The 15,058-nt window shown below is 53.3% G+C and overlaps 4 protein-coding genes across 4 annotated transcripts; 2 read left to right on the forward strand and 2 right to left on the reverse strand.

The window, feature by feature from the left end:
- Positions 1-390: 390 nt before the first annotated feature.
- Positions 391-2,305, forward strand: J4E88_002152 (uncharacterized protein; the record flags this gene model as incomplete). Its single annotated transcript, XM_049395818.1, has 8 exons — positions 391-395; positions 469-577; positions 632-698; positions 753-787; positions 845-851; positions 913-1,038; positions 1,088-1,522; positions 1,578-2,305. The coding sequence occupies 8 exons, from the start codon at positions 391-393 to the stop codon at positions 2,303-2,305; spliced, it is 1,512 nt and encodes a 503-aa protein (XP_049258222.1).
- Positions 2,306-2,887: 582 nt separating this feature from the next.
- Positions 2,888-4,386, forward strand: J4E88_002153 (uncharacterized protein; the record flags this gene model as incomplete). Its single annotated transcript, XM_049395819.1, has 3 exons — positions 2,888-3,071; positions 3,163-3,995; positions 4,054-4,386. 3 exons carry the CDS (start codon positions 2,888-2,890, stop codon positions 4,384-4,386), a joined length of 1,350 nt encoding a protein of 449 aa, XP_049258223.1.
- A 4,384-nt stretch (positions 4,387-8,770) lies between these two features.
- On the reverse strand, positions 8,771-12,112 carry J4E88_002154 (uncharacterized protein; the record flags this gene model as incomplete). Its single annotated transcript, XM_049395820.1, has 1 exon — positions 8,771-12,112. The coding sequence occupies one exon, from the start codon at positions 12,110-12,112 to the stop codon at positions 8,771-8,773; it is 3,342 nt and encodes a 1,113-aa protein (XP_049258224.1).
- A 751-nt stretch (positions 12,113-12,863) lies between these two features.
- Positions 12,864-14,512, reverse strand: J4E88_002155 (uncharacterized protein; the record flags this gene model as incomplete). Its single annotated transcript, XM_049395821.1, has 2 exons — positions 12,864-14,082; positions 14,214-14,512. 2 exons carry the CDS (start codon positions 14,510-14,512, stop codon positions 12,864-12,866), a joined length of 1,518 nt encoding a protein of 505 aa, XP_049258225.1.
- Positions 14,513-15,058: the final 546 nt, after the last annotated feature.

Genomic DNA, 15,058 nt, shown 5'->3' on the forward strand with positions numbered 1-15,058 from the left:
TATGTATTTTTATGCATACTTAACTGATTTTTCCGGAAATGCGTAACCTCTTGGCCCTTTCCAGCACCGTTCAACGGGGCGAGTTCTTTGCGAAGCCGCGATGTTGCACCACCGCCCAACCTCACAAACACAGCCAGCCACCCCGCTTACGCATCGCAGAAAAGCCTCACCGCACGATAAGACAGTAAGCAAATAGTTCCAAAGTAGCAAGGCAGATACCAAGCAGCGACAAGCTTCACCAAGCCTGCACAAGCCTTGCGTCTACCTGCCTGTCTAGGCATCGCTTCGCTGCACCCAGCGTGCCTTGCCCCGCTTTTGAGGTACAGAGGAACATGACGCGATGGCAAGCTCTGGTTCCGAGAAGCCGAGTTCGAGGGCCGTATAAAAGCGATGCGGTACTTCCGAAGTATGCTGGTACGTCGGCTGAACAGAGGCTTTGAGAATGAGGTTTCTGACAACGGTTTGCAGTTTCGTGGCGCTGGGGTCTGCGGGTCCGGCTAAGACTGGGACGCCATGGATGGATAAGAGACAGACTGGTGATGCGCCGGCTTATGAGGCGCATACCATTGATCAATTGGTGAGTTGATGTGCTTTTCTTTGGCTATTGGGCTTCTGCTGATTGTTGTGGCAGATTGATCATTTTCCGGATAGCGATCGGTATCTTCCACATACCAATGCCACGTTCACGCAGCGATATGGTAAATTTAACACGGCTATCTACGTTTACAGCCTGAGCTTACTTTCTTGTACAGTTTTCGATTCGTCTTACTACAAGCCTGGAGGGCCGGTATTCCTCTATATTGGCGGGGAGACGAGCGTAGAGTCGCGTTTCTCTAACTTGCAGACTGGGAGTAAGTCATCAGCACAAACCACCGCGATACCTCTTTTCGGGTAACTGATTGGTTCGTGTAGTCATCCAGATACTCATGGAAAAGTTCAATGGCCTTGGGGTGATTCTTGAGAATCGTTACTATGGCGAAAGCTACCCTTACAACTCTAGTACGACGGATGAACTGAGGTTTCTGACTACAGAGCAGAGTAAGTGACGTGCAAGATTTTAAAGGCGGAATTTTCTGACACGCTGTAGCTATTGCCGACAACGCCTACTTCAGACAACATGCCACCTTCCCAGGCATCAACGCTAGTTTGAGCAGCGCCGACACCCCATGGATCATGTACGGTGGTTCTCTTGCTGGTGCCCATACCGCATTCACCATGAAGACATACAATGATGTCTTTGCCGGAGGTATTGGTAGTAGTGCCACCATCCAGGCTTTGCTCGAATACCCTCAATGGTACAATCCAATCATGAAGTTTGGCCCGGCAGACTGCGTTTCCAGGATCGTCAACATTGTTGATAAGATTGATGAACTCATCTGGAGTGGAAACAAGGACGGCATCCAGCAGCTTAAGGATATCTTTGGTCTTGGTGCATTGCAAGATTTGAGAGACTTTGCCATGACGATTGCGTTTCCGATTGGTGGTCCCATGAATTATCCGACCAATACATGGCAAGAGCTCAGTAAGTGACTGCATTCCACGAATCAGTGATAAAACAGCAACTGATATTTAACCAGACTGGTCCGACCGCTACGGCTCAAAAGACTTCTTTAGCTTCTGCGGCAATGTAACGCAAATCGATCCACCGGAAAACATCAGCAGCGTCGATATGGCGCTTTCCCAATACTCCAACGGCGAAGCTTGGACTGGATTAGGTGGATATGCCGACTACGTCAAGAAGACGCTCATCCCAACCTGCGAGAGTGGCCGGATCGACAGCACAGACTCCGGTTGCTTCGGCACACAGAATCAGACATACTACGCCGACCCCACAAACGGAGCAGCGCGCTCATACCTCTACTCAACCTGTTCCGAGTCTGGCGGTTACCAAGTGGCGCCCACAAACGGCCCCTCCCTCATCTCTCGCGTCCTCCAAATCGACTACACCCAGCAATGGTGCACCTGGGCCTTTCCACCCGGCGAGCACAACAGCATCCCCGCCACTCCCGCGTTGCACTACTACAACAAATACGGAGGCTGGGATCTCCAAGCTGAGAACCTCGCTCTCATCGACGGAAACACAGATGTCTGGCTCGACCTGTGCTACCATTCAAACTTGGCGGCTCAGCCTAGAATCAGCAGCGATAAGTATCCGAGTTATCTGATTGCGGGAGCCGGACATCATTGGGATAGCTATGGGATTAAGAATGTCAGCGCTGAGCCGAACTATATCAGAGAGGCGCATTATTGGGAGGAGAGGACTGTGAGTCGATTCTTGAAGTTCTGGGCGGAGAAGGAGCATTAGGTTGGGACGAGCTCAACATAGGTCTTTTGCGTGTAGAACTGTATACTGTCTGGAAAGTCGATATCAATGACCCCCACTTCCCTCTGAGGCGCTTGGGCGAACGCGGGGTAGTCGAGGACCCTGAAAATGTGACCTGACAGGGGACTCCGCGCTTTTGCATGTGATGCGCCGCGGATACAACCTTATTTTGTAAGTCTTATACTGCTTAAGTCATCTTCCAGGTTCCAACACAACAACAGTCATTGATGCTCGTCATTCCAGCGTGTTGGCTATGTGGAATGATGCGTGCGCGTTTCAATGTCGGTGTTTGCCACTGTGGGTCGCCAGGGGCGCGCTAAGTGGTTTTGACACCGCTTCCAGCTGCTTGGCTTCATCAAATAGCAGCCTCATAGCTCTTTGCTACACCACCATGCGTTTGTGCCATTGACACTTACCACAGTCTTTGAAGTTGTCGATTCAGTCTTTCCTTTTCAGCACTGCACAGTGCTTGTTTCCTGTTCGTTCTAGCGGGCGCTAGCCGTTGCTATCGTTATCAACACATCGCGACAACACCAGCACCGAGCGTGTCAAATCATCACCGGAATGGGCAAACTGGCTTTTCCGCTCGACAAAGAGCTCACGGGGCCGGATAGGGTTGTTCTGAATATACTGCAGAAGGAGTACGAGCTGCATGAGGCCAAGCCTACAGAATCATCGACAGACGCAGCGGAAGACTCTGATGACTCGGGTGTCAAGCATTCTGAGATTGTGACGCCGTCACCAGAGGGTCAGTACTCACTTCGGTCGATAATCAATGCCTCGGAAGCATGCAATATCGACATGCGCTTCTGATGCGACCAACGACTAATTTTGTTCAGATCTACAAGACCAGGAGCAACAGGCGATTGCTTATCTCAAGAAGCTTAATGACCCCAAATCCGACAGCTTCGAGACCAGTGTTTTCAGCTCTGTGGATGAACCCGACATCAAGAATCCTTTTCTTCGCCAATGGATCATTGACCCTTACATCCAATGGGCGAAGAAGGTTGTCCGAGTCGAGACCGACGTTATCATGATCACGCATCTGCTGCTCTACTTCTGCACCAGCATTCCGTCAGCCGCGTACTTGTACATCAATTTCCATTGGTGGCACGCTGTCCTCCATTGCGTCATGCAGGGCTACTACATGGGAGCATACACGCTCTTGAAACATCAGCATATCCACATGCGTGGTGTTCTCAGCAAGAAGTATGACTTTGTCGATCGGCTGTTCCCATACATCCTTGATCCAATGATGGGTCACACGTGGAACTCGTACTACTATCACCACGTCAAGCATCACCACGTTGAGGGCAACGGACCTAACGACCTTTCTTCTACGATTCGCTACCAGAGGGACAGCGTTTGGGACTTTGCGCAATACGTCGGTCGGTTCTACTTTCTGATCTGGCTCGATCTGCCGATGTACTTCTTACGTACACGCAAGCCCAATCTCGCGCTTCAAGCTGCGGGATGCGAGATCGGTAACTACGTCTTCCTGTACTTCATGTACAGTTTTGTCAACGCTCGCGCGACGACGTTCGTGTTCTTGATCCCTCTCGCTTTCATGCGCTTGGCTTTGATGACGGGTAACTGGGGACAGCATGCTTTTGTTGACGAGGTCGAGCCGGACTCCGACTTCAGGTCGAGCATCACCCTCATCGATGTGCCCGTAAGTTTGCATTCATTCACTTTGGCTAGTTCTGAACAATCCGCTTACATTGTTCTAGAGCAACCGATACTGTTACAACGATGGCTACCACACCTCTCATCACCTTAATCCGCTCCGCCACTGGCGCGAGCACCCGGTTGCTTTCCTGTCGCAGAAGAAGCAGTACTCTGACGAACAAGCCATTGTCTTTTACAACATCGACTACTTTTTCCTCACAGTAAACCTACTGAGAAAGAACTACGAGCACATTGCGAAATGTCTCGTACCTATGGGCGATCAGATGAAGCTTACGCTTGACGAGAAGGTCGAGATGTTGAAGCGCAAGACACGGAAGTTTACTGAGGAGGAGATCGCAGAGAAATGGGGCAAGCAGTATGCCAAGTTGAAGTAGGGGTAGATCACAATGGTCGGTAGATGTATATACTTTTTTTACGCGATCAGAAACCATCATCACCGCTCGGTGTCGATGACACGACAGATGTGAAGGCATCACGACATTCCGTCGCTCTTGCTCTATGAACCCACGTGCTAGCGTGCAGCACCTGCCCCGGCAGCATGTTCGCTCATCATATCATTCGATGTTGGTGCCGATCACTATCCATCGTCGCAACAACACCCTACACCCATCACTACTCCACTTCCAGCAATGGCGAATTCCGGCAGACTACCTTTCGATCAGAGCTTGTTCGTCGCGACACCCAACGCGATTTATTTGAGATCGCAGCTCGCCCGGAAGAAGCTGTTCGAGTGCGAGACCGCTAACGGCATAGTCAACGCTCGTGCCTCAAAAGACAACAGTAGTCTCTTTGCTGTAGCAGATGGGCAGGTCGTGATACTACACGACGCCACTCGAAGCCGAGATAGGAAATACAAACTGAAGAACGGCGATGTATGGCATGCTCGCGGATAAGAACAGGTTCATGAACTGACACTAGCATAGGGCGAGCCACGTCTTCTTCTGTTTTCACCCGACTCGCGCATCCTCTACTTCACCACAACACTGAGCAACTCGGTTCAAGCATATTCCATACCAAACGACGAGCTTCTGCCTTCGCTGCCATCACATCCGTCTCCACCGAGCGCGATAGCAATATCCAGTAACGGCACCGTCCTCCTCTCAGCCTCTCCGAACCCACCAACAATTTACCTCCAAGACCAACGATGGGGATGCAGCGCAGCGGTGAACTTTCGCCCGACAGACGCTCGCTCGGCTGCTACGTGTGCTGCGTTCCAACAGCCAGACGGTCCTGCACAGCTGTCGTATACCAACTTTGTTATTGGATTCCAAGACGGGCTACTAGCAATGTACCGCCTGTTTCTACCTTCACTGCGAAAACGTTCCGAAGACTCGCGTGTACATCAACCGCAGTTCTTCCAGTTACAACCCGTCCGAGTCGGTGTCATCAAAAAGCTTCATAAGCCGGCTATGGGCGGTATGCTGGCAGCGGAATTTCTGCCAGGCTACAAGTCGCGGGTTGTTAGCATTAGGCATGATGGGAAATGCCGACTTGTCGACTTTGAAGGAGGTGGGAAGATACTGCGGACATAGCATGTCTCGGGCCCGGCTACTTGTTTGTCTGTTTCAGCGCAAGGCCCAGTACGCTCGAAAGGTCGGGCAGATGGAGCGGTGTTATTGAGTGGTGATGCGACAGAAGATGTTGGAGAGGTATATGAGGGCTTTGAGACTCTGATCGCAATCGGCACGCAGGCAGGGAAAGTTCTCATTTTCAACATTCTCGGCCTACTGATACATGAAATCGCACTGGGAGTTTCTGTTACAGCCGTCGAATGGGTCGGCGATATGACGGCACCTTCTCTCCTCCCGATTCGCGGATCGTCACTGTCCCCCGAGCCTCGCTCGGTTGTTGATATTGTCGAAGCAGAGCAACCGACATCCTCCGACGAAGGGACGGGTACAGTCAAAAAGGTCGTATTGGCCGACAAGCAAGCTGTGCCAAGGAAGTCAATTCCTATGCGACCACCGCCAGATCTGTTCTCCGGTGAACCTAGAGTGGCTGGATCCAGAATCCCTAGTCGGAGGAATTCAGATGTGTTGCGAGGCTCACCCCTACGCGTCGAACGAGCGCGGGAAAGACCCTTAAAGAAGGCTTTGGTGCGACCGCGAATCTCCACTGAGACCTTTGATTCGCCTCCCGGTCCTTCTGCTAGCAGTGTTCCTGATGCCAAAGTAACTCAGTCCTCTATAGGAACGGACCCTCTAATACAAGAAAGCCGGAGATGGCCACAGGTGTACCAGCCACCAGACGTGCCAACACCTCTGAGAGCACACCAATTCTCCGCTTCTCATAGATCTGCCAGCTCGTCCCCAGATTCAGAACTCTCAGATGAAGACCAGGAGTGGTTCACACCTCCCTCTACGCGAAGATGCAAAGGGAAAGCTCCACGGCGTGATCTTAGTCCAGAACCATCTCTAACAGCGCCAGCCCTCGCATCGATACGCCCGATGCCCTTCACCAAAACCACTCCTACTACGCTGGATATGCCTAGTAGGAATTACTCTCATCCAATCTCCCGGGCAATGAAAGAAGGCTCTGGTACACATGGGGAAGCAATGGTGGAAGGATCGAGAAGCTCAGTGGTCGTACCGAAGGCCGCTGGACGCCATGTCACCATCCTCGACCCTGAGTTATCATCGCCTTTCGATAGCCCGAGCAGTTTGTACTCGCGGGCCACTGCGTCGATGTTGGAGAGACTCCCTGTAGGGAAGGCAAAGGAGCATAGTGCTGACCAGCGACCTGCTCCCCCAGCAGGACCCAAGACTCCAGTCTTGAAACCCGCGCTTGTAAACGTCGTTTCAGTTCAAGACCTACCCAGCAGTGTATGCTCATCGTCAACAACAACAACAACACCGAGCAGAATCATAGCCACAGCTTCTGAACAAAGGTTCACCGACATTGCAAGCTCGAGCGAGTTGAAGACAATGTCGTATACTCCACCGAGCCGCGTAGTCGCCGCCATCGCGGCTGGTTCTTCTTCATCTTCGCTCGAGACGCTTTACTCTATTCCGTCCCGACCAAAGGCTGAGATAACCTTTGTGCAAAATCACAGCCCCCGTAATCCACCAACCGCGGTACACCGGCAGCTCACGCGAAGTTCGCTCGACACACGAGCGGACTCTCCAAGCAGTGTGTACTCTCGCTCCATTTCGGGCATGACCAAAGAAGGAACCCAAGTCAATGCTGTCATTGAAGATACCGATCAGTCAGCATCGTCAAATGCGCCCATGACACCGCAACATCAACTTAGTATCCACGCGCTGGGTACGCCGATGTCTACCAGCTCGCCAACTAGTCTCTACTCGCGGCCTACACTTCGTATGTTTCTCGACCGCTCACATGCTGTCGACGGGCCGCCCGCGGAGAAAGCGAAAAACGACGGTTCAGGTGTTGTGACTCCCAAAGCGAGGACGGTGGCGGAGGAAATGACGTATTTGGCTGAAGACCAAAGGACGCTGAGACAAGAAGTAGCGGCGTTGAGGGAGGAGTATCGCGTTCTCAAGGGTGTGTTGTTGAAGCCGAAGGTATGAGGTGTGCGGGTGTTGTTGTACGGCGTTTCCTTCTCCTATGTCCTCATGTTCTTGCCCTTTCTTTTATCGCATCCTCGTAGCATAGCAAATAACATAACCAGTCCTCAAGCCATTCTTGAACCTCATATCTTAAATCCATCCTCCCTGCCCCCAAACGCCCGTCCTCCTCTTCCCCTCCGCCACGTTCCCACCACTACCCCCACTCATCAACTTCCTCTCTTCATCTTCCGCGTAAATACTTCTTACACTTCCCCTAACACTGCTTCTCTTCCCCCCGCTGCTTCCATACGCAGACCCAGCATGTCCCCCACCTCGCCGCGTGATCTGAGTATCCTGCTCGACAACCGCCTTGGCCATCTTCCACAACATCCACGTCTGACACGATATCAACACCAGCACGAGTAAAAGGACGATGAGAATGGCGAATGCGATGAAGAGGAAAAGCACGGTTTCGTCGTCTCGAGGAGGAGGACCGGAAGGAGCGAAGCTCTTGCTACCCATATTCGCTGGATTGTAGGTTTGCTTGCCGTACGATGCCGTCGGATGATGCCGATAATGATGATGATGATGATGATGCAAGAAGGAAAAAGATAGCCAAGGAGAACCATTGATTAAATGAGGTGCCTGGCTCGGGACTTTAGCAAACACCGATGATGGGTTGGGCGCGGACCGATTTGAGGGCAACGTAACGCTGTTGCAGATCTGTTTCATGGATACGAGGACAGATCGGGAAGATCCATGCTGTCAGTTCGCGTTCACTCGGGTCCACGCCAAGGTCTAGACCAACCACGGAAGCAAGGATGCGAAGCAAGGATGCGAAGCAAGGATGCGAAGCAAGGGAGGGTTTTGGAAGACTGATGGTATTGATGAACAAATAGAGAAATCTGGTACTAGATACAAAGAGGTCATTACACTACTTCTTTTCGCCGTTACCGTAACTGTAACCCAGTGACACCGTGCGCTATGCAATACAACCGCGATATCGTTACCGCTGTTCTATCCTAACAAACAAAGCGATGAAGCCAAGCCGTCGAGTCGTGAGGTAGCAATGCCAGTGCCGGGTACTTTCATGACAAATGAAACAATCTGTTGCCCAAAGTGATGTGTCCAAAAAAGGTGTGAAGGAGAATAAGACAAGAAAGAAATACCGTCCTGCAGTGACAACAATAAGATAAACCCCAAATCTTCAAACGTCGTCATGCGAACCCAGATGGCAAGTCGCAGCAATCTATGCAGCAAGCGGCTCCTCTCCGTTAAGCTCGTCATCCTCAACGTTCTCATCAACGCCGAAGCCGGAATCCCACTGGCGCTTGGTCGTCTTCTTCTTGCCCTTCTTTCCGATCTTGACCTTTTCGCTGACCTTGGACACCTTGCCAGTGGCGACACGGTGAAGATCAACGCCTTGAGTCTTGACTTCAATGCGCTTGAGCTTCATCTCCTGGATGGCCTGGAGAGCGTCCTGGTTGCGGCGCTTAAGGTCGTCAGCAAGACGCTCGTTCTGCTCCTGAAGTTGACGTTGCGAGATGGTAAGGGCGTCGATGGTGGCACGTGTGTCCTCCTCAGCGAGGCGGAAGCGCTCCTTCATCTCTTCGATCTGAGCCTCAAGAAGTACAATGGTCTCGAGACGAGCTTCGCCAAGAAGACGCATCTCTGTGAGCTCGGTTGTGCGCTCCTCAATCATCTCTTCGTACTCTGTGCTGCGCTTCGCAGACGCGTCTTGAAGGCTCCTGATGGTGGCTTCTTGTGTCTTGATAACAGTGTTGAGGGAGTCGACTTCAGTGGCGTGAGCGCCGACGATGTTCAATAGCTCATTAGCCTCGGCCTCAACACGTCTTGAAAGGGAAAGGTTCTCCTTGCGGTAACCCTCGTTCTCGCCCTTCTGGAGAGCAAGCTCATCCTCAAGGCTGTCGATCTTGCCCTTGAGAGCGGTTGTGTCCTCCAGGTAGATGCGCTCCTTCTCAGTGACCTGGTCGAAGAGATCGTTGATCTCGGCTTGCTGTCGCTGGATCTGGTTGTTGAGGTCCGTGATGTTGGCCTGGAGCGACGTGATGGTGGAGTTGGTGGAATTCTCCAACGCGACATACTTGTTCTTCAGGTCATTGAGCTGCGTAGCGAGGTCGGCAACTTGAACGTCACGATCTTGCTCGAGCTGGTCGCGGGCGTCTGTCATGTCGGCCAGGTTGTTCTCCAGTGTCGCAAGATCGCTCTCAAGACCAATGATCTGCTGTTCCAGCTGGATGATGGTGTTCTCCTTTGTCTGACGGAGCTGGGACTCAGCAGCAAGCTGCTCGTTGAGATCCTGCTCGCGCTCATCGGCCTCTTCTTGAAGGTCAGCAATGGCGTTCTCCTTCTCCTGCTGGAGTTGGAACAGCTTGAGTCGCAGCTCATTAGCCTGGAGACCAGTGTCGTGAAGACGAGTGTTGAGATCTTCGATCTTGTCATTCGCCTCGTCGAGATCAGCTTCAGTCTTCTCGCGCTGAGCCCGCTCGGAAGCCAGGTTCTCGCGGGTATCGGCAAGCTGCTCCTTGAGTTCAATGATGGTCTCGTTCAGGTTCTCGATGGTGTTGGCGTGCTGGTACACCTGCTCGATTTGCTCGTCACGCTCGCCTTCGGCAGACTCGCGGGCGGCAGTCTGGGCAGCTAGACGTTCCCTCAGTGTAGCCATATCGGTGGTGATGTTATCAACATCGGTCTCCATGCGTGTGATGCTGTCCTCCAATTCCTCGATGTAGGTATTCTTTTGTGCGACATCAGCCTCTGCAGCATCGCGACCCTCCTGCTCGATGCCGAGTTCGGTCTCCAGAGCTTGAATGCGCTCGGTGTATTCCTGTTCCATGCGAGCGATCGTCTCGTGGTGGGTCGTCTCGAACTCCGCTGCGGTGACGGTAACGGTGTCAAGGTCGACGCGGTACTTCTCGAGATCTTCACGTAGTTGTGCCAGGGAGGTGTCCTTCTCTTCGTTCTCGTCTTGCAGGCCAGCGATGTGACCATCTTGCTCGGCAAGCTGGCGCTCTTGTTCGGCCGACAGTGTGGTCAAGGCAGCGTTGCGCTCCTCGAGATCAAGGATGACGCGCGCCTTGTCTTCGTTCGCCTTGTCGAGAGTGAATACTTCGGATTCAAGCTGCTTCACGCGCTCCTCTGAGTCGCCAAGCAAGTCCAGAACACCCTCGTACTGTCGTCGGAGAAGCACTTCGGTCTTCTGGGAGCTGTTGATAAGAGTGAGCTTCTGCTTGAGCTCGTAGAAGATACCACTGAAGAGTTCCGGGACCTTCTGAAGGAGCTGTTGGTTGGTAAGGCCGACAGTGGTACCGGGGAAGAACTTCTCGATTTCGGCGCGAAGGTCCTCGAATCCATGGCGCAACTCGGTGAGGATTTCGCGAGAGGAAGCACCAGCCTCGATGAAGCGGAGGTTCTGCAGCTCGATGGTAATTAAGCGCAGCGCACCTTGGGATTCGCCTAGGGCCTTGCTCATCTGCTTCAGCTCCCGCTCGTAGCGCTCGATAGCTTCGTCTTCGATCTTGTCCAGGATGATCTCCTCGCCTTCAGTCAGGCTGTCGCGGTTGAGCTGTGATACGGTCGGCAGAGACTCGAGTGTCATTTGGCTAGAGATCTCCAGTGCGCGGGAGGAGTACTCGCCGGTAGGGGTTGTCACCATGTCGAGATCCTGCGACATGTTCAGCTCCTCGGGGTTGACCATGACCAGACCATCCTCGTCGTCGGACAACTCAACTGGCTCGTTGTCGTCGCCGTTGTATAACGAGGACGCGCGCAGCTCGTCGATCTGCTGGCGGGCCTCGTCTAGCTCCACTTGCAGATCGTTGGCGTCTGCGTCTTCGAGGTCGATCTCGCCAAGTCGGCGGGCCTCCAGACGGTACTCGAGGTCCTTGATCTTGTCGTCCTGGGCCTTCAGCTGGCGACGTAGCTCCAAGAACATCTTCTTGTCCTTCTTCTGGTGGTCCTCGAAGTCGTTTACTTCTTGGCTCAAATGGCTGCGGCGAAGGCGGCGACGGGCGCGGCCGTCTAGGACTTGTGTGAGGGGCGCGAACTGGACGCGGTTGCCGTTGGTCTCATCGACCTCGTCGACGCGTTCAATGTGAAGCTGAGCTGGCATAGACATGCGAGAGCGGCGGGTATTGGTGAAGCGGCTGCGGGAGGCACCGACGCGGTCGAGATGGGGCGTCAGGCCAGGGAGGGGTTGTGTAGAGGCAGGGCGGTTGAACATGAGCTCGTCCTCGTCCTCGTCGACGGCGACAGGAGGCTCCGAGTGTCGGCGGTTGTAGCGGCGCGTGGTGGTGCTGCTCTGCTCGACATTGATGTTGTCTCCCTGTTGCGACCGCGAGAAGGACTGCTGGATCTCTTCGGCGATCTGGTCCTCGTCGTCGTCGGCCTGGACGCGCTTGCTGCGCTTCGTTTGCGAGAGCTCTGCCGAGGGCGACGCGGTTCGCTTTACGGCAGACGTCATATCGTCGGTGGGTGTCTGGTTCTTGGACGGGCGGCCGCGCTTGCGTCGAGGAGCGTCACCGGGACCCTCGTGGTGGTGCTCAGATGGTAGGCCACTGAGGCGCGCCATGGTTGAGCGATTGGGCAGTGTTCTGGCTGCGGGTACCTTCTGGATGCGGTATTAGACAACGGGAGCTTCCGGGCGGCGGCAGTGAATGGTCGCGACACGTGGTGCTGGAGCTACGTACCTGGCCAAAATTTCGTCAACAGAGCAAGATCGTCAATCGGCCCGTGGCTGGCAACCGCGAGTGTTGCAGTTGGTACAAGCGGAAGGAGCGGAAGGAGCGGAGGGCGCGGGTGTGGTGGGGTACGGGGAGAGACAGGGCCAAGTTTGTCTATATTCAAAAAATGGTTGACGGGCGCCTGTTGTGGTGGGCGAAATGGGGTGGTTGGGTGGAGGCTAGCACCTTTGCTACGTCAATGCGAGCTTGCGGTGAGTCGAGCCGCGAGTGGTCGAGCTTTCACGCTAACCCAGCCCTGACGTACACGCGACTACCGGCGCCCTCTACGCGTTTTCACCCACGGCCATCTCCCGTCTGAACTGAAACAGGCTGTGAACCGGTTTGTTACGTGTGAACTACCACCCCCATCAGTCACTGTCCACTCATTATACCATGTGCACAACGTCACCGCAAGCCATTCACGTAGTTCAGGACGCGTTTGAGCCTCTAGTCCGCCGATCGTCATTCTTCTAGACCTGCAGCCAGCTGTCAGGGCAACACGGCCCTGGCGTGCATCACGATGCTTTTGAGGCGCATGCCGATGCAATGGATCTCCCCACGCATTCCCCGATGTCCAGCCATCTTCGGTACGATGCGCTGTCACTTCTTCAATAAGAAGTCGCTTTGGAAAAACAACCCCTTCGTTGCGCTCGCAACCCCGTACAACCCACCAAGCGGCCATGTATCCCAGAACTGCCGGTATGTCCATTCGTTCCACGACTCCGTCTTCATCACGCTTTTCCCTCCGGCAACGCCTTGCAGATCGACTTTCACTTTATCGTAAACACTTGGCAAGCTTTCGGCGTGGTACTTCCTCCGCAGGTCCATGTACTTCTTCTCGTCGTAGATATCCCAGAACTCTTGCTCCGTATAATATGCATGCGCGTACAGACACTTCATACCCCCTAGCTCCGTGACTTTGGCTTCAAAGTCTCTGTCCAGCTTGATGAATTCGTGGGCGTCGCTTGGTCCCATGTCCCAGATACCCACGTCGAGGAGAATGTCGTCTTTGATATTGTTACCTTGGGAGAAGCTTCGCTCCCCACGAGGCGCCGACTTCACTGGACACAGCCAGAGCGGCCAGATACCAGTCCTTTCGTCGGTCCATCGAACGAATTCTTCCGCCGCGTCGTATGGTACACCGTAATCTTGGATAATAGTTCGGGATGCGAGACCTGAGCGATGCAGAGCGTGTACCATGGTCCGGGAGTACATGAAAGGATCTAGTAGAAAGCGCGTGAGACGATTGAAGGGCGTGACGAAGTATTTGAACGCGCGCAGCCCTGACCAGAAGACGCCTCTGTCGTAGCGGAACAGATAGGACTGAACAGGCACAAGCTCCTTGTGTGTTTGTTTCTCGTCCTGGGCCCGCTTCAGAACGTCTTCTGCATGCATGTATAGCCAGGGGTCTGTCGCTTTGTCGAAACTCTGAATCCTTCTATTCATTGGAGCATCATGACCATCCGTCAGGCGACCGATCATAATCACGCCACTCGTCATCGAATACAGGATGCCGTCCATGTATTCGACCTCGAGATCGTCTTGGTAGCGTCGAAATTGCTCGACGGCCTCGTTTGTTGAGCGAACTGGAATGTACTCCAACTCAACATATCGACGTGCGTCAATGAGCTCCATTTTGAGTAGGGTAATGACGCCTAGACTTCCGCAACTTCCTGCTGCTGTGAAGAACAGATCGCGGTTTTCTTCTGCCGATGCCCATACTACCTCGCCGTTTCCTAGGATAAGCTCGATGCCGGAGATGGTGCGATCGAACAACCCGTACTTATAGGAGCTGCTCTCGCCGCTGGTGCCAGCGAATCTGTCAATCTTAGTTAGCAGTTCTCCATGCCATGTAATCTGCTCAGACGTCTTCGGCTTTCTGTTCATCACTATGAACTTGATGGAGGACTCGAGTGACTACTGGGCTACGTCTTGTCGTTAATCACTCACCCGCCACCGACTGTAATGTTCGGGAGTTCCATGACGACTTTGGGCAGGAAACCTTTGGCCATTGTAGCTTCCACAAGTTTATCCATCGGCACGTTCGGCTCCACCAATACCGTCTTTTCGGTCTCATCAAACTGGAGCACATGGTTGAGTGAACTGACATCGATAATCTGATTCCGATCACGAGACGATTTGCGTGTTGATAGTGTAGAACCATGGTAAATGCGGAATGGGGTCTTCGAAGCACTGAAGCGGGCGACTTGCGATGCCAGAGTCGCTACTGTAGAGTTATGAGTATCCATAGTGTGCGTGTAATGATGCAACGAGATGTAACGATGTTGTCGGGCGGTCCGAGGTTGAAAGGAACATGGTGTGGCGTTGCTTTTGATGTATACATAAGCTGCAGGGCTGAGCCTTCTCCACTACCCGTTGGATCCTGCTAAAGTCAATGTCTGACTATCCGCCCCGGACCAAAAGCCGCTCTTGTGTGGGTGTGGGGCGAAGGATCCGTATGCATTCCTCTTCATGGTTTCAGCCATTGTAGATATCCAGGCGACGAGCTGTCATTGATGCTGCTCCAGAGAAACCATAATCGCAATCGTATGCGCGGGCGTCACCTTCCGCATCTTGGATGATGAGATCGGGCGCCCCATAGGGACCGGAAGCGCGGAAGACGATCCACTCGCTAAGAACGCTGACGTACGGCGTTCGGGAAGGTTTTTCCACCCCCAAGGTTTTGGCTTGCGCATTGAATACGAAATACGGCTCAGGCAGTAGCTGGCAGCTTTCAGCATACTGTTGTCGCGACTGCGATAGTAGGAAAGAAAGATTGGTGGTTCAAACTCGTG

This window comes from Alternaria novae-zelandiae, assembly GCF_023758075.1.
Source record: "Alternaria novae-zelandiae strain BMP 2774 chromosome Unknown scaffold_3, whole genome shotgun sequence".
In the NCBI taxonomy this organism is placed as follows: Eukaryota; Fungi; Ascomycota; class Dothideomycetes; order Pleosporales; family Pleosporaceae; genus Alternaria; species Alternaria novae-zelandiae.